The 19435-nt window shown below is 42.3% G+C and overlaps 1 protein-coding gene across 4 annotated transcripts in view; it reads left to right on the top strand.

Moving 5' to 3' along the window:
* Nucleotides 1-19435, top strand: part of TAOK2 (TAO kinase 2) — a 45447-nt gene that overhangs the window by 19514 nt on the left and 6498 nt on the right. For 2 of the 4 annotated variants that reach the window (XM_039330431.1, XM_039330430.1), the window contains exons 14-19: nt 819-1055; nt 4099-4227; nt 5107-5310; nt 7651-7890; nt 16829-17041; nt 18085-18267. In XM_039330431.1, the coding sequence (XP_039186365.1) occupies nt 819-1055; nt 4099-4227; nt 5107-5310; nt 7651-7890; nt 16829-17041; nt 18085-18267 (1206 nt within the window). Of the gene's footprint in view, nt 1-818; nt 1056-4098; nt 4228-5106; nt 5311-7650; nt 12693-16828; nt 17042-18084; nt 18268-19435 lie in introns of those variants that run through there. The other 2 variants (XM_039330427.1, XM_039330428.1) reach the window with 1 other exon arrangement.

The raw sequence follows: 19435 nt of genomic DNA, 5'->3' as shown, positions 1-19435 counted from the left end.
ATCATTCGTGTCAAGGGTGCCTGTGGGGGCCTGGGCAGGAGTGGGACAGATCTGAGGGTCTCTCGCAGAAGAGGGTGGGACCGGGGCAAGTACCAAGGCATGGTCCACTGGAGGAGCCTCAATGTTACTCTCAGGCCATGCGGGGGGAGGGGGACTTATGGAGCTAAGACTGAATACGTTTCAGCATAGATGGCCACCACAAAATTGTACATTGGCTCCCAGCTAGCCTGGGCAGCGGGGGCCGTTCCTCACTGTTTCCAGGATGGCTTCGCGGGCCACATGCAACCATTTCGCGGCCCGGGCCTTGTGTTTGACATGTCTGATCAAGGGGAAGTTCTGTGCACTAGTGGCGTACTATAGTTGGATCTGAAGTGCACAAGGATACATAAGATCCAGTGTGAACACTCTTTTTCTACTTTTTGGAGGCTCCTTCAACAAGCCATGCCTTTTTTTGGTCTTGCACTGTGCCATTGGTAGTGAGAAACTGCCTTCTGTTGCCCTGTCTCCCATCACCCTAACCTCTCCTTCACTAGAATTTTTCCTGAGCACCTTCAGGCACCATTCAAATCCAGGAAAAGGTAAGATTCAGTGAGGGATCAGCCAATGGGAAGTGAGAAGACGTATGTACCAGATCAGAAGATCCTTGCCTGCTTTGGATCTAAATGTGCACAACACTTCAGTGTATTGTTCCTCTTACCCCACGGCAGGATTTGTCCAGTAATAAACCCATAAATGGTGTTGTTTATATTTCACAATTTTGGATTAAATTAGACTTTCTTGTTTCTCTCTTCCTCCTTTCTTCTGTTCCTTCCTTTCAGGTGACTCGCCAAATCCAGGAGCATGAGCAAGACTCAGCACTGCGGGATCAGATGAGTGGCTACAAACGGATGCGGCGTCAACATCAGAAACAGTTGCTGGCTTTGGAGAACAAACTGCGGGCTGAACTGGATGAGCACCAGCTGCGTCTCGACAAAGAGCTTGAGGCCCACCGCAACAACTTTTCAGCTGAAGCTGAAAAACTGGCCAAGAAGCATCAGGCTATTTTTGAGAAAGAGGTGAGGATGGGAGACTTGGATAGGGAGATGGAAGATCACTTGGCCAAAGGAATAGAAACTACAAAAAATTCCTAGGAGAGTGGGAAGGTGGGAAACTTTGGCCTCCAGAACAGGTTGCAGTGGGAACCTCATGTCAGGTTAATGCAAAAATTAAGCCTCTTTTAGTATGGTAGGCACTAAAACAGCTTTCGAAGGAAGGAAGGAAGGATACTAATTTTGTGACATTTCAGCATTCTTGCCTGAAATACTGCGGTCTCTTGAGAGAAGATTGAAATTTTGCAAATGAATAGTAATCTCATAAAACCTCAGTATTTTTACCATCCATTAAGCTGATCACCACCTTCAGGGGTGTCACCAAAGTACTGGCAACTGTTGTAGGTGGCACATTTTTAATCCTTGGTGAAAGACTATCTCCAAATTGAAATAATTATTTCCCCTATTTCCTTTTGATTACTCCTTCTCATACAAAATTATACACAACTCTTGTGAGATTAAATAAAGTGTTGCAGGTTTGCTTGGGAAGAGCTTTCTTGATTAACTCATACTGTTCTGATTGTTCCCATTCCTTCTGGCCACATCAGCAGTAATCTAGTCATTTTGGTAGACCAGTATTAACTTGCCATCGAAACCAAGGAGATCAATTATTCCAAACAGAAATAGGTTCTATCATATCAAACCCATATGCTCTTGGATCTGACCTATTCTTTAAAACTAAAACATCTCCCCCCCCCAAGGAACTGAATAATTTAGACAAGGGTGTTTACAAACCAATTCTGCTGGTTGTCAAGAAATAAGTTGTTATGCCTTGTACCAATTGTACAATTATTTTATAATAATTTTATTAGCAGTTACAATTAGAGATTAAAAACTAATATAACTAAAAAAAATAAAAGAATACAAAGAAAATATAGAAAGTGCAGAAAAGGGGAAAAAATAAAAAAATCAGAATATAATAAAAAAACTACAAAAAATTACTTCTGCTTCATCACAGGTGTAAACAATTTTAGTAACTCATTACCTTCTCTTAAAATACAGCACATGTTCTCTTCTTCCCGTTTCCCATCTCTTGTCGTTTCAGTTCTAGTCAGCAAACATTCACCATGGGATTTCCAGAAACAACAACTTATCTATTTTAATCTTGAACAAATAAACCAACTTGATATCCCTTCTGTCAAGCCCCACGGGGTTTGCCAATCACGGCTGGGGGTGTGTGTGTGTGAAACGCAGCTGCCAGCTACCTCTCCATTGCCGGGTGCAATATCTACATCTTCCCTTTCCTTTTAATAATCTTGATCCATTCAAATAATGTCCTAGAACTTAACTTTTTTTCATATTTTCTTTTTCCCACTCTACAAAATTCTTCAAAGCTTTCTTTGATAAATTGAGTATAAGAAAATTACTCTCTTAGTATATTATCCCTTTTAATTATTAAGACATTAGCCTGTTTCTTTGTATATCCAGAATATCCTTTTCCATATCATTTTTGTAGCTGTCATTTTTAAATCCACTTTCAGCTCAGTCTCACTCTTGTCAAGTAAAACCTGTCCCTCTTTCCTAACATCCTTGAAATAGTCTAACTCAGGGGTCTTCAAACTTGGCCCTTTTATGACTTGTGGACTTCAATTCCCAGAATTCCTCAGCCAGGCATGACTTGAAGTCCACAATTCATAAAAGGTCCAAGTATGAAGACCCCTGGTCTAACTAGAGGCAGACACTTGTAAAGTTGACATTGTTCAAGACAATCTTTCAGTGTATCTATCCCATATTAAAAATTTTGCCTCATTCTATATTAGTAACTCAAATTTAAGTTCCTTTTTAATTATAATCATTAGCTCCTCTTGGTTCCCTTTAATGTTAAACTTTCAGTCTTACTCCATCATGATTTTTTAGGTGAATTCAAAACAAAATAATCTTCCCACAGGAAGGATTCTTGCAATTAATTCCCAAATTTTATTTCAAATCTATTTTGGCCCTTCATTGACTTGCAACTTTCCAAAATCAACATTTTAATCATATTTTGCTGTTTATTCCAAAAGAATTATTTTAAGTCCTTAAATTTGTATTTAATTTTTTCCCCACTAAGGATTGAAGGAAACTCATCCAGTGCTATAAAACTAGCCGATCCAAAGATTCCTAATAGCTGAATGGCAGTCAACAAGCAGTTTCCAAAAATGATTAGATAAATATGCAAACCCACCATCCTTAATAGCTCCTAGCTCATCTCACAGAGCTCTAAATCTACCAGAGATTGCAGTCTTGCAGTCTCCTCCTGAGAAGCAAACTGTTGGGGGCACCTGTGGGCAATTTCAAGTTCTCTCCTTGTCCAGAGAGGAATTACAAAGAGACAATCTACTCACTGGCTCTTCATTCCACTGCCTTTTGCCATTTCTTCCCAGAGGTCGAATTGTACACTTTCCCAAACTAGGAATCCCAATTCTCTCTAAAGCAGGGGTCCCCAACCTTTTTGGTTCCACTAACTGTTGCTAGTGGCTTTGGCGGTTTCAGGAGGGGGGAATGATTTTGCACATGCAACCTAAATCCTGCATGTGTGCAAATGAAGCTTTGTGCACTCACCCTCCACTTTAGAAGCCTGTTTCCCAACGGGCCATAGCCCGGGGTTTGGGGACCTCTGCTCTAAAGGATGGTTTAAGGTTATTAGTCACGTGTGCAGTAATGTCTAGTTTTTGTCCCCTTTTGGATGAGCTGTGGTGGTGCAGTGGCTAGAATGCAGTACTGCAGGCTAATTCTGCTGGCTGCCAGCAGTTCAGCAGTTCGATTCTCACCGGCTCAAGGTTGACTCAGCCTTCCATCCTTCCGAGGTTGGTAAAATGAGGACCCAGATTGTTGGGGGGCAATAGGCTGACTCTAAACTACTTAGAGAGGGCTGTAAAGATTGTGAAGTAGTGCTTAAGTTTAAATGCTATTGCTGTCTTCTGACTATGTACAGAATTGCCAGTATGCATGCAAGCCTAGGCATGGCTAAGCTGTCTTTCTGTTCCACTCCCATCACTGGTGACCCTGACCACTCCTCCTACTTCTGCAGGCAAAAGCTGCCCTGGCTGAAGAGAAAAAATTTCAGCAACATATCTTGGGTCAACAGAAGAAGGAGTTGGGCAACTTACTTGAATCACAGAAGCGCCAATATAAATTACGGAAGGAGCAGCTGAAAGAGGTACCCTGATTTGAAGGGTGGCGAAACTTAGCAGCAGGAAGCCAAAAGTTCATTATCCCATAATAGTTGGCAGCTGACTTTCCAAAGTTCCATTTGCCACCTTACCTCTGCCTGTGACTATGAAGCCTTTCTTATTTTGATTTGTTTTATTTCATATATAATGCTGCAAATTCCTTCTGTAGGGGAAGATAAAATATTCAACTGGTCTTTAGGAATATGTGGAAAATAACATGTCCTAAAAGGCCAGAAATAACCAAGTGAGATTTATGCTGTCTGTATCTTTGAAGAAAAAGATAGAAATATCATAGAGTTGTTTCCCTGAGAGTCACACAATAAGAATTTTTATAGGCAGAGCAAACATATAATGTGGCGAACATGGAGAGACATTTCCAAAAGTAGGGGTTTTATGTCCTCCATGTTTGTTGTTGCTCTGGGACAAAAACAAAATGGCATATTAAAAAGGAAACGAACACTTGCCCACAGGTATATTTTACAAGCATTCTTTTGGAATTCTGCACCTGTTACCTCCAGCCAGAAACTGTTTGTCAAGATAGCTTTCCCCAATATACATCTTGGTATGTGAACTAGAGATAATGAGACCTGTATTCCAAAATCCCTGGGCTGACCAAATTGAGAGGAATCTACCTTCAGTTTTTTCCAGTTTTGTACACAAATGTAGGAGGGGAGATTATTGTACTTCCTCACATGTAAATTTGCACATCACGTTAACCATAATGCAATGGTGTACTGCATTGTGTGTTAGCATGTCGGATGAACTCGGTTAGCGCAGTTTGTGAACATGCTGCCCTTCAACAACCAAAGCTTAGGTCAATGTGCCAACAAAGGAGTGTTTACTTTTTCCCACAATTCCTTTTGCAGGAGCTGCAGGAGAATCAGAGCACACCCAAGCGGGAAAAGCAGGAATGGTTGCTGAGACAAAAAGAGAATATGCAACACTATCAGGCTGAAGAAGAGGCCAACCTTTTGCGGCGCCAGCGGCAATACTTTGAGCTACAATGCCGCCAGTACAAACGCAAGATGCTACTGGCACGCCATAACTTGGACCAAGATTTGCTGCGGGAGGTGGGGACCAGTAATTGGTGCCTGGTGGGAGCAGGAAGGGGATGTTGGTCTATGTTTGAAAAGCAAAACTGCGGGAGATGTACTCTGGGGGGTGGATGTGTTGGGCAGGCTAAATTGTGTGCCCATTTTTCCACCCGTATCTCTTTGGAAAGAGTTGGCATAATGAACGGTTACTTGAATGTCTGCCTTTGCAAGCTCTTTATTTATTAATTAAATGTCCACTAATTAAATGAAGTTAGGCCACCCAATTCCATAGCAACTCTTCACAGGGTATAATATTAAACCATTTAAAATATTACAATACAAAACCATATAGAAACCGTTCAGAGAAAAATAGCACAGCCTAATTAAGAGGAGTCTGCCATCAACTTTAGTCCAAGGCCTGGAGAACAGCCAGGTTTTGTTTAAATTGTGCCAGATTGGAGGCTATATGAATCTTGGGAGATTATTTTAGAAAACAAAGCCCCGATTCTTTTGGTCCCATTGAATAACATTGTCTGAATAAATGGGAACCAGAACATGTTAACTGTGGCTAGTCATGGGATGAGCAGATAATCTGCTATGTCACGAAGGACATTTGTAGGTAACTAGACAACTGGTGACCCATCAGGTCATCCTTTCAGAGATGTTTCCTTACCAGATTCCTGAATAGCAGAAGGTCTAATATAGTGTCTTCACTGGAAAAATTGCCCATGCTGAACTATATAGCACAATCAGACATCAGCACAGGAAATATTTTATGACATTATGTATTATGTCATAAACTGTTTTATGATAATTTTGATGTCATAAATTTTTTTTTAAAATTTGCCAAATTTCAATTCCATGGGAGTTACGGGTCTCAAATTTTGGACACTTTATGCAAAATAATCCATATGGGGAGCCTTGGTTCAAAAATAGTTGCCTAAAGCATCATTTCACCCAGTTAAAGGTTATGGAAATGAGAGTTTTAGAAAGAGAGAGGAAGATAAGCAGCACCTTAAATTGCACCTGGAAGTCTATTGGTAAATGCCACCAGTTTTTTGAGCAGTTGTGAGTCCACGAAGATCTTCAAATAGTGCTAGAGACCCGAAGGGGGAAGTATTAGCCCTTTCAAGATGGAATATCTCTAGACCTGGGTAGTCCACATACTCAAAACCACTTGGTCTTCTCAGGGTTGGGTGTTTCTACCCATCTACATCTACACAGCCTCAAGGACTGGAACAAGACTTTGAGATAATCACCTGGTCAGCTCAGAGTCAAGATGTAACAATTGGAGACCATAATTAGTCATGATACCTGACCCCAAATCAGTGCAGTCCTGTGTAGCTACTACATTGGAGTAAGTGTGAGGCATATTGTGTAAGATGCATTGAGATCTAATCCACCCTGTGTGTCGAAAGTCTTGGGCTTGAGCTCCTTGCCATCACCAACTAAACCCAGCTACAGAGAAAGGAGGAGAACCATTCCCAATCCCTAGATGGTCCAGAAGGATATCATGGCTGATAGGATCGAAAGCTGCTGGGAAACCAAAAAGAATGATTGGTCTCCCCAATTCTCTTTCCTCTAGCGGTCAACAGGTGTAGCCAAAGCTCTCTCGGGTCTAAAAGTATGTCCTACTCTGAAGCCTGTTTGGAAGGTAGCTAGATAACTTTTTCCCCAAAGCCCTATGAAAATGTAGCTCAACCACCTTCTCGAAAAGAGGAGGTTGGGGGGGGGAACACTTTCTACCCCACACTTTTTCCTCTTCCCCTCCCCTAGTTTCCCACTGTTTTCATTTTCTTCTCTATTTTATATTTTATATTCTGAGAAACTAATAAATTTTGACACAGAAAAAGAAGAGGTTAGAGATGGGGGACACACAGCTATGTATCCCCAATCATCCACATCCATCCATTAACATTACTGCTTTTATGTAAGGGTGAACCCAGTGAGTGGCTAGGAATGAAGCAATTCTATTTGAGAGAATTACTAAGAAATGAATTAATTCCACTTCAACCGCATGTCCAGCTCTCAAAATACTTAAAATCCAGTTCTCATGCTTGCATCCTTCCAAGTTCAGGTGATGACTATTTTCTGACATCTTTCACAAACCATAAGGATTAGAAACTACCGCAAGGCTGAGTTTTACAGGGTACAGCTTCTAGTTTTAATCTCTCACTGTTCACTAATACAAGTAGGATACTGTCCAAAGGCAATGAAAAAAGTTGCTGTCGTCGGGCCATTAGAGAAGAGGGAAATTATTGGAAGTCTTTGGACAAAAGAGAAAAATGCTGAGTATTTCATAGATATTGGAACTGTAGATATTCTTTATGGAACATGACATTCTGACTGCTCTCTTTCCCCATCCCCCACCTCCAGGAACTGAACAAGAAACAAACACAGAAGGACCTGGAGTGTGCCATGTTGCTGCGCCAGCATGAGTCCACCCAGGAGTTGGAATTTCGTCACCTTCATACTGTCCAGCGTACCCGCACAGAGCTTACCCGTCTGCAACACCAAACTGAGCTGTCAAACCAGCTGGAATACAATAAACGTCGTGAACAGGAACTGCGCCAGAAGCATGCCATGGAGGTCCGGCAACAGCCTAAAAGCCTCAAAGTAGGTGCTACCTACACTCCGCCTTGCTGCCAGTTGTGCCCAGAAGGGCAGGTTGTGGGAATTCTGGAGTCAGGGCAGGGGCACTTGGGGGTGACAGAAATGGACAGATATGAGGCTGAAAGTCTAGACTTTGGACAGGACCTTTTGGGTGGGTGTGATCCTTGTGACAGTGTGGCGGGGGATCATGAGCATCTGGCAGATTTGAAATACATGCCCATTGAGTATCTAGATCCCAAAGGATGTCAGTTGGACGTCCTGGAATCAGATTGTGTTTGTGATGATCCAGGTGATGGCACACATGTTGGAGAGGTTTTGGACTCAACTCAGGGCGAAGCTGAGGGAGTAAATGTGGGAAGAAAATATCCAGACCTTTTAGGGAAGTATACACATGCAAAGAACATTTTTAAGCCTGAGCTAGACAGTCACGAACAGGTGGTCCAGGAAAGCAATCAAGAGGAGGAAACTTCAGAGCTGGAAGCAGTGCATGTTGGGTCTCATGTCCAAGAGTGGTCACAGAAGGGTGTTCTAGGCTTGAGGGATCAAGGCGTAGAGCCTTTGATGTCAGAAATGAGAGATTGCGGAGAGGCGAAGCCAGATTGGCCCTACATGGCAGATATAATTCCAGATGAGCAGGAAGCAGCAATTTTGGAGGAAAGACAGGAGTGTCTGGGGCTTGATGGGGAGGATCACGATGTCTTAGGTTCAAGCAGCAAAGAGTGGAATTTAGACTATTCTATGGCAAGCCTAAAACAGCAAGAAGTATATAGCAAGGGAGTTACCGATGTAGGTCTCCACCAGACATTTCTTGGAGAGCTAGATGGCTGCAGAGACGCTTCTGAGGCTCTGCTGCCAATCTGGGGGCGACCAGGTGCTCCCAAGCCTGATGGCCAAGAAGCCGATGATGAGCTAGAACCATTTCTGTGCACAGAGGATTTGTACACTCCGTCTCTCCCCACTATCCTTGAGGAGGGGTCCTTGAGAGGATCAGGTGATGGCTGCCCAGCCAGTGACGATCCTTACAGTCAACAGGGGGCTGGCAAGTCCCATCCAGGGGCCTCTCCTGTGGCAACCTTTCTGCCCCATGTTCTCTGTGTGGCTTTGGCCTTGTTGGTCTCTGCATATCCTTGTGCCCCCACTCTCTTGCTTTTGCTCGCTGCTCTCTGGGCCCAGGGGGGGAGTTTTCAAGATATCCTCCTGGCCCTTGAAGGATTCTTAGTGGGCCTGGGGGTTACATACACCCTGTTGCATTCTGTTTTTCTTCTCTCAGGGTCCTCCTTTCTTCTTCTTATCAAGTTGGGGGGTACGGTGGGCGTGGTAGGGTTGAGTGCCAACAGGGGGCGCCTATATGTTCCGGTCATTCTTTTGGCCTCCTACCTCTTAGCTTCTCCCTGGGTTTTCCTGCCCCTTTATCTCCTTGGGGCCCTGGCCAGGCGCACCCTAAAGGGATTCCCCCGCCACGCCCGTCGGTTTTTGCTCTTGGCTCTCCTGCATTTCCCACGCCCAGTTTTCCGCATCCTGCAGCGCCTAGGGCTGGTTAGCGAACAGGGGCTCTTCCGCCTCTTTCCCAAAACAAACAAAGGCAACTTCCGGAGTCGTATCCCAGTGCTATCCCGCCAGCGGCAGCCATCCCTCCCTTGGCACCACTGGATTCTCTCTCTCCTTGCCAAACCAATCCGTACCCTCAACAGGATTCTCACCAAGGTAATCTGCGCTCAGCTGCCCCCTTCCATGCTTCACTGCCTCAAGGGCTTATATGTCTTGAGGGAGGAAAGGCCCAGCCGTATCCCCTGCTTGGTGGCCCGTGCGGCCAGGCCCGGAGTCCATTCCAGCGGGCCAGTGAGACGGTTGACTAGAAGTAGTGGTCGTGTGCGCGAGTCCCACCCTGTCAGGAAGCCCTGGAGATAACCGCCCTCAGTATCTTGGGTTTCTATACCTTGCCTAACATTGTGAAACAAGCCATTCCAGTTGAATTGCTGCATCCTGTCTCTTCCATGCAATATTCGTGCCGTGGGCCAGCTTCTGGAACTCTGGGCAATCAGACAGAAGCACTTTTTCAGTATTTACTCTCAAAGCCATTTTTTTTTCCTCCCTCCAAGGTTTGTTGATGTTTCGCTGTCTTGTTACCAAGAGGCTCTGGGCAGGATGTGTTTGGTAAAAGAAACTTTAATATGGGCAGAGAGGAAAACCAAACCTTGTGCAAGCTCTGATTGTTTACATATAGGGGATGGATGGGGGGGGGGTTGTCTTGTGTTCATTGTGTCAACGAGGAAAGAATCACCTGATCCCTTTTGAGTCAGCTATTTGGGAGGGCCAAATATTTCCTATTTCCATCATCTGGCATAAGACGTTGAGCTCCAGGTTTGCCAATCCTTACAAATTCTTTCTCGTAACCCCTATTTAAAAGATCCAGTAATAGCTGTTTTTTCCATCTTCAGCATCTCTTGCACAATGCGGAAATACATACGTGCCTTCATTTCAAGCCATTTTTACCTTCTGAAAAGCTTTGAATTCCAATTCCTGCTAAAATACATTAATTCTTCATCTCCCACAGAGAAAAAGAAACCCCCTTTACAATGAAATGAAAAGTTGAGAAATTAAACATGTTTTGAAAACCCAAATTTTTCAGCTCTTGAGTGTTTGCCTAGTTTTAAGTGATTCTTTCGCCGTTCATATATATTTCCACCATTGGTATGTGTCTGTGTGCATGTTTATACACACACACACACACACACACACACACACACACACATATATATATTTATCATTTTTCACCATATATGTAACAATCCCCCTTTTTAAAAGTTTGAACTTGAATGTACATATTTGTATTTGTGGGTAGGTTGGTAAGTTTTATATATATTTTTATGGAGGGAGGAAAGGGGCGCTAATACAATTTTTAAACAATACAATTTGACTGAAAATGGGAGAAATTCATAAAATGACAGCTTATTGCTATAGATTTTTTCACTTGAAACAATAATGGGCCATCCAGTAGCTTTTTTTCCCCTTTTTTCTTTTTTTAAATGAGAAACCACATGCTGGCATTTGAAGTGAATGGCTTGGCATTGAGGTGGTTTGCTTTAGCGTAGGCAGTTGCATTTTGGTCAAAGAGAAGAAAAATTACTAAATATGAAATTTTAAGTTTCTGTACGAATGTCTTCTGCAGCCAGGACATAGGCAACCTCTTTAAATTACATAAAAAACAAAGTTGTTTTGTCTTTTAATGCTTCCCCCAGCGTGGTTTGAGGCCTTATAAATAAGAGAGCAGCCTTTTCATTTTTTTTTTATTTATTTTTTTACAAAACTGGAAACCTAGACCATCTCTAAAGTGCAGGGACAGATCTCAGAACTGTGATGCTCCATTTTTCTTATCTTTGCCAGGGGCCAGATATGCCTTATCTTCCAAGGAATGGTGTGCCCCATTTGGAGGAACTGCCTCATAACATCACAAACCCCTTTCCTTTACTTTTTATACTTCTTTTAAACTTCGCTACCATATCATTTTCAAGAAACATTTCCTTAAGCTTTAAGGTGAAAGTGTTAACACACACATACCTCATTGGCTAGTATGACATGCTTGTCCCCCCCAATCACCTGCGGCTTGCTCCTTAGTGACCATGTCACAGTGGGAGGAGAGGCTTATTTTTTACATCCAATTAACAGCCAGACTAGAGAATTCTGGAAAAACCAAATACTTGTGCTGCTTTCCTGTATGGATCCACCTTTTTCCCTTTTTAAAAACTTTGAGCAGGTAAGCACTATCACAACCTGTCCCTCTCTTCTGATAAATACCCTCTAGATATTTATCTTATAAATGCAGTATCTTGATCCATTTTAATTGTGAAATCCCCTGCATTGGGATGACTTGTCAAAGAAACGGGAAGCTGCTGTATAAAATTCCAGTTTAGTTTGCATTTGTTGTTTTGTTGGTTAACTAGCTTTCAGAAGTTTTATTTATTTGGTAGGGAATAAAACAAAAGCTCAGTTAATTCTATATAAACATATAATCACAGAATCAATATTTTTTTAACTCACTCAGGATGTTTATGCGACTGACCACAAAGAGATTTTGGGAATAAATCCCATTTGTTTCAATAGCAGTTAATTAAGAAAATTGGCTTTGCCGTGGCTAAGATTTTTGTCTTTTTGAGTTCTTCATCAACTGCAGGTAACACCAAGTTTTCTAGAGTTAAATCAGTTTGAAACAGTCTTCATTTCTATTTATTTTGGTAGCGTAATTTTAGAACGGTTACTTCTAAGCATTTCTATGTATTTTTTCAGTTTCTTATATCCATTCAGGTTCTAGCTAGTCCAGTTCCCTTCTCCCAATTTGCAATCTCGCCCATTTCAGATTATCCTAAGTTAGATATAATTCCATGTTCACTGATTCTGGCTTTTGGTCCCATGTTTGCATAAAGCACATACCTTGCATTTCTCCCTTTTTTGGTTCATCTGTGATTTTTTTAATTTATTCCAATTTTGCATCATCCATGGATTTGTGTATTTTTTTAGCATTCCTCTTAACCTTTATTTTTTTTGGCCAAACTTGTTTTCATTAATCTAGATTCTATTTTGTCCATTTTAATAATGTATTTTGTATTCCCATTTTTTCTGTGTTTGAACTATGTTTTTTTTTCTCTATCTTCACCATTTTAAAAAACTATGTTAAATATTTTTAATTTATTTCTCCCATTTTGTGTGGGGGGACATTCTTCTGTGGTTTATTTATTTCTCCCTTCCCTGTTGTGGATGCATGTGAAATTTTGAAGGAAAAAGAAATAAAAATTCTGCACCACAAGTCACCACCTCTGTATTGTGAGTTTTGAGTTTGATGTGATTTGATTTTTAAGAAAATAGGGCACTTAAAAACTGGGCTATATGTCTATTTTCATGTACTCTGTGCCACAAAACATCCTCAAGTGATGTACTTTTAGATTTCCAAAAGTAAAACTATTTGGAGGGTGTAAGTGGAGGTCTGTTCTTCCACATTCCGCTGTTGCCTTAATTCAGGGGTCTTCAAACTTGGCCCTTTTATGACTTATGGACTTCCAACTCCCAGAATTTCTCAGCCAGGCATGCTAGCTAAGGAATTCTGGGAGTTGAAGTCCACAAGCCATAAAAGGGCCAAGTTTGAAGACCCCTGCCTTAATTCCTAATACCTCATTCTCTCTCTATGACCTCTCAAGCATATGAGGTGTTCATGAAATGAATTAAAATAACATACATAGGTGAAAAATGTGTAATCTAGACAATTTTTCCCCCACATCATTTGTGGTTTGGGGTCATTTTAGATGTTGTCCAAAGAGTGATGAAAGATTGTAGCCATGAAAGGATTGCTCTTGAGGCAAGAAGCCTCAAGCAGTTAGGCGTAGCATAAATTACAGGTGATTGAGTGGGTTTTGATATGAGGGATGTCATCAGAAATGCAAGGAAATAAACATTTTGTTCATCAATATGAGCTTTGGGGTGTATTAGACTCTGTTTAAATAAAAAGAGAATAGCATTTCCTTGGCAACTCAGAAGTTCACTTCTGCGTATCCAAAATTCACACCACAATTGGAAACATAGCTTGTATTAAAAAAAAATGTACTTTGGACTAGCCTCATCTCCTGCATCACATTTTGTGATAGTCAAGTGGACTCCTCCCTGATACATCAACTTTTGCGCAAAGCCTTCCCTACTTCTGTGCTTTCCATATGGTCAATTTAGCATGGATAATGGGGGCTGTAGTCCACACATAACTGGAATGCATCAAATTGGAAAAACTGGTGTAAGCAATCTTCGTGAATTATTTTAAACTCTAGTAGGTGGTTCAAATTCTGTATTGAATTGTTTGGTGTGATTGTTTTTTTAGCCTGGCTGACAAACCAATAAATCGCTAAAAGGCCTAGCCAAAGAAGCAAACTTTTCCAAAATTCAAAAATCATTAATGACATTTGTAACTGCAGGTCCATTTTTGTTGAATGTATGAAGTTTGGGTCCATCATAACATTTTGTATGAGAGACTCTTGTCTCTCAAAATCAGCCTATAGCTGAGTTTGTTCTGTCGATGACTAAAAAATAATCTTTTTTACTTTGCTATGTGATGTCAATTTCCATTTGAAATCTTAATGCTGAAACTGCTCTCTCATCCTTCCTCCTACTTCTGCAACATGTATTTTGAAAGGGACCTTAGATTAGAAGACCTAAAAGGACCCAACGGAGCTAAGTCTTCAAAAAGTATCCTGTAGAAAGTTCCCAACCCTCAACATGAGAATGGAGAATATTTTCTGTTGCATAGCAGGATAGAGGATGAAGAGCCATCAGCTCTTTGGGGAATGGGTGTTGAGAATATCACCTACAATCTATATTTAGACCATGGTGTAGAGCTGCAATGATGTCATTTTTTATACAATTATGGTAATTTGCACTGAAATTTTTTTCCCCTGAAACTTTTCCACTTTAGCATTTTTAGAAAAACCAACATGCAGTTGTTTCAAAGATGTTTTTTCTTGAGGAAGAAGGACAAAATGTTTCGTTTCTCACTCAAGAAACTTCATTAATTGTGATGGGGGGAGAATGGAAGGATAGATATTCACAGTTGACACTGAATATTGGGGATAGGTTCTGACTGGATGGGTGGGAGGGAGGGGGAATGGAAGGATTGTATTTCTGTGCAGTCATCTGGTTGTTAGCACACTCTCTGAGAGCTGTTGAGGCTGCTTGAGAGTTTATCTTTGCCCTCAGGCTTACTGGAATCAGAGTGCAATTGGTTGTGGAGTCTTCTTGGAACTGCTGCAAGGGCTGCGTTTTAGACTAGAGGTAGGTGATCCACAACCAATTGCACTCTGTTTCAAGTGACTCTGAGGGCAAAGATAAGCCCCCAAATGGCCTGAAGAGCTCTCATGCAGAGTGTTAATGACCAGATGACTTCAAAGAAATGCAATCCTTCTACCCCCACCATCTGATCAGGACCTATCCTTCCATACTTCTCCCGCCATCAGAAATGATGAAGTTTCAAATGTTTTGTACTTCTTCCTCAAGGAAAAAACAGTCCAGTGGCCTTTTGAAAAAGCACCTTTGAGCCAACTGACTGTTGGTTGACTGAGAATCTCCACAGACATGCAACACGCAGTTGTTTTGCACACACCAAGATGTGCGTATATAGTTCAGAATTTGGCATATCATTCATTTGTGCTTTTTTATATTCAGGAATGATCATTGATAACTCGGAAAGAAACAAACAAGCAAATATTTACTGAATGTTTGTCCAAAGTTTAAACTTCTTGAGCAAGCAGGCCCCTGGTAAATTTCTCTCCTGGAGCTTTTTTGGCTGTGAGCCAAACACAGATAAATAGGAAATAGAATCAAGGGCACTGGGGAGAACTAGCTAGAACTATCCTTTAGCTGCTTCTCAGTTCATAATACAGGTAGTCCTTGACTTACGACCACATTTGGGACCAGAATTTTCATTGCTAAGCAAGGCAGTTGTTAACTATGCTGTATCCAATTTTACAACCTTTTTTGCCACGGATGTAAAGCGAATCACTGCAGTTGTTTAAGTGAATTGTGCAGCCATTAAGTGAATCCGGCTTCCCCTATTGACTTTGCCTGTCGGAAGCCAGCAAGGAAAGTCACGATAGCAATCACATCACCTCAGGACGTTGTCACCATTGTAATAAATGTTGGTTGCGAAGCGCTTGAATTTTGATCATGGGAATACAGTGACAGTCGTAAATGTGAGGATTGGTTGTAAATCACTTTTTTCAGAGCCGTTGTAACTTCAGATGGTCGCTAAATAGATGGTTGTAAATCGAGGACTACCTGCACCTTCTGTAGAGAATTTCTAGCGGGTCTCCCCTCCTGTTCCCATTGTCCTAGTGCAGGGATAGGCAACCTTGGCTCTTGTATGACTTGTGGACTTCAACTCCCAGAATTCCTGAGCCAGCATGGCTCAGCTTGGAAACCTCTCCCTTTCTCTTCAGCATGGCTGGCTCAGGAATTCTGGGAGATGAAGTCCACGAGTCATAAAAGAGCCAAGGTTGCCATCCTTGCATAATGGCACATATAAAGCTTCTTCATCAACTCGTTCCATTGTTTTTTTCCATGCAGCCTTATGCCATTTAACCCTTATGGGGTCTTAGGCAGAAAGAAAGCCCTCCTGGTCCTGTTACTTGAAGCTACCTCATGGGCAATGTCAGCCAATGCATACTGCATTGTTCTTTCATGAGGCAAATCCCATTTGGGGTATTTCTAGTTTGAATTGGGTATGTCTAGTCTAGTGAAAAGAAGGACTGGAGGGTGACATGATAGTAGGGGCTGCCATAAAGGAGAGGGGGTCAACCTATTCTCCAAAGCACCTGAAGGCAGGATGAGAAGCAATGGATGGAAACTAATCAAGGAGAGAACTAAGAACCTAGAACTAAGGAGAAAATTCCTGACAATAAGAACAATCAGTGGATTGCCTCCAGGAGTTGTAAATGCTCCCACACTGGGAATTTTTAAGAAGAGATTGGACAATCATTTGTTTGAAATGGTATACTATAGGTTTCCTACGGGGGGGGGGTGTTGGACTAGAAGACCTCCACGGTCCCTTCTAACTCTGTTATTTTTCATCAAGCTACAATACAGGAGGCATCTTTTCACTCCATTAAAGCTATTTGGTTGGGCTGAAACTATCTCATTGATGTTACTTTGATTGACGTGGGAACATGAAAATGGTAAAACTACTAGGTAAAACTAGATTTCGTTTATTCCCACCAAAACCCCACTGGTGGGAGTTGTTTGTCTAATACATGCTCCTGTCTCTCTCTCTCTCTTTCTCTCTCTCTTTCCTTTCTTCCTTTTGCATTTGTTCTTTATTTGCAATTCTCATTCTCTCTCCTCTGGTCACTGGCATTGTTGTTTTTGTTTTCTTGTTTCCCCCCTTTTTCTCCTCTTCCTCCTTTTGCTACCCTAGTCCAAAGAACTGCAAATTAAAAAGCAGTTTCAGGACACCTGTAAAATCCAGACGCGGCAATACAAGGCCCTTCGCAACCATCTCTTGGAGACCACCCCAAAGAGCGAGCACAAGGGGATCCTCAAGCGTCTGAAGGATGAGCAGACCCGCAAGCTGGCCATCTTAGCCGAGCAGTACGACCACAGCATCAATGAAATGCTCTCCACCCAGGCCGTAGGTACCCTGCGCTGCCCTCCCCCTGGGTGGGAGAGAGGGAGGAATCGGCCCTTCCTCTGTCCACGGAGAAGAGCATTTTCCAACCATGCTTTGAATCCTAGACCCCAACCAATTCCTTTTTCAGTTTTTCTTTCCATCCTCATCCCCCTTCCCCCAGCTTTGGCCAGCAAAAGTTTGAGATAAAATGACCAATCCCATTGGATATGGGTTGACCACTTGAGGTAGGATTTATCTACCTTGAATAAAGCCCAAGACATTGATTTATCCTTAAAACATTGTTTTGATTTTATTCCAGTTTAATTGTCTTGTTTTTTCCCAAAAGAAACAATGGAAGAGAAGATGCTGAGAATAACCCACATTTTAGAGAGCCGTAATTGCTTGCTCTCAAAACTGTAGTCCCCCAAGGCTTCCTTGCAAAGAGGCTGGCTGCCAAACCACAATGTCCATTGTGCAATGGGGCCCTTGTTCACAGGGCTCCGAAGCATGCCTTTCTCTGTAGCATCTTCACTCCCAAAGAAACCCCTTCTGAGGTGTGTGCCTGGTTTTAAAGTTCTGGGGCTAATAGAGTTCCCTTTGCCATAAATGCGTAACGAATACCAGCTTTGATCTCCTGACTCCATAAGCAACGTGAACATGACAGCAGTTGCTTGGTATTAAAATGGACTCTTTATTGGGGCAGGTAGAAGGTGCTTCCCGAACAGAATAGGCAAATCCCAGAGGTACCCATTATCCTTTGTTGAGATAGGAGATACTCAGCTATTAGAACTTTTAGCCGTTGTCAACTAGGGAACCATACTACAAACAGGAGTTTCGATATATAATCATCTTGAGGTAGCGAGCCCGCCCCCAGCAACAGTTTTGCAAAGCAGGCAGGCCAAACGGAGTAATAGTTTGAGGCCAGGGCCCATTCCAGAAGTATAGGAAGCATGGATTATGAAGACTCGGAGGCCAAGCTAGTTTTGTCCTTTTAAGAGTCATTCTATCCTAAGGATGGGTTTTGTGGTGCAGGGCCTTATGTCGCCTTCTTCCTTTCTTCCTAGCTGCGTTTGGATGAAACTCAAGAGGCAGAATACCAAGTCCTAAGGATGCAGCTGCAGCAGGAGCTTGAGCTGCTGAACGCTTATCAGAGCAAAATCAAGATCCACACCGAGGCCCAGCATGAACGTGAGATCAAGGAGCTGGAGCAGCGGGTGTCTATCCGCAGGGCCCTCCTAGAGCAAAGAGTAAGTATTTCCTGCTCTCCCTGCCTCTCCAGGAAAGCCTGTGGAGCTTGGGGTCCAGAGATTTTGCAGCACCAACCCAGATCCATGGCCCCATTTTCAATCCCACTCAAGAGGTCCCAGATGCGAATTGTTCTCCACCCTGCAAATCTAAGGTATTTATTCCCTTAGTACTAAACTAAACTAGTACTAAACTAAAGATGAGCTAGCTTTTTCTGTTGAGTGCTACAGTCCCTCGAAGAATCTGTTGGAGACAATATATAAAAAAGTGGGTGGGGCTTCAGGGGGTTTGGGACAGAGCCTGAGCCAAAGAGAGCTTTCTGATATCCCTTTTGACCCCTCATACTGACATTCCTGGTTTCTTTCTTTTTTCTTTTTGCCTTTGGATGTCACTATCCCCACCTGGCAGCCTAGAACAGAATCCTTGTCCTTGAGACCTGACATCAGACTGTGTCTCCAGGCAAGAAGTTATCCATTGCTAATCCATAATCACTTCAGAGGCCCTATGAGAATCAGCACTCTTAATTACTGTAGTGTAAATAATTTCATTTTCTAGGCTGTGGTCTGAGATGAGCTGTTCTGGGCTTTGTGGATGATATTCCCCCGTGAACTACATTCTGGAACAGAAAAATCACAGTGGTTGAATGGTGTTCATATTGATCGTAGTGTACAGATAATTCCTTTTGAAAAAGCTTGGTCAGCTTTCCCTAAAGCGGGGGTAGGCAACCTTGGCTCTTTTATGACTCATGGACTTCAACTCCCAGAATTCCTGAGCCAGCATGGCTGAGCTTGGAAACCTCTCCCCTTCCCCTCAGCATGGCTGGCTCAGGAATTCTGGGAGTTGAAGTTCAGAGTCATAAAAGCCAAGGTTGCCTACCCTGCCCTAAAGTATGTGCGAAAATCAATCAAGAATGAAAACCACTTTTATTCTGGAATCTCTCTTTATAGTTCTTTGCTTTTTAAAGGATCAGCTATTCAGAGTCATTTGAAATTGGGCAGCCTCCAAATTTAATAAAAGAAGTAGAAATCATTCTGTTTATTCAGGAGAAAGACAACAATGTCACGGCATTTCTGCACAGGATGGTAGCTCCAGGTTTCTAGCAATGGCCAACTGTCGGGCTGTTGAAGACTTAACAAAAAAAAAGTGTTTTATGAGGCTTGCTCCTGTTGG

This window comes from Crotalus tigris, unplaced genomic scaffold (assembly GCF_016545835.1).
Source record: "Crotalus tigris isolate CLP2741 ecotype Arizona unplaced genomic scaffold, ASM1654583v1 scf7180000024427.8105951120:4207309, whole genome shotgun sequence".
NCBI classification, from domain to species: domain Eukaryota; kingdom Metazoa; phylum Chordata; class Lepidosauria; order Squamata; family Viperidae; genus Crotalus; species Crotalus tigris.
The sequence above is the reverse complement of the archived record's forward strand: the minus strand, read 5'-3'. Positions and strand labels throughout refer to the sequence as shown.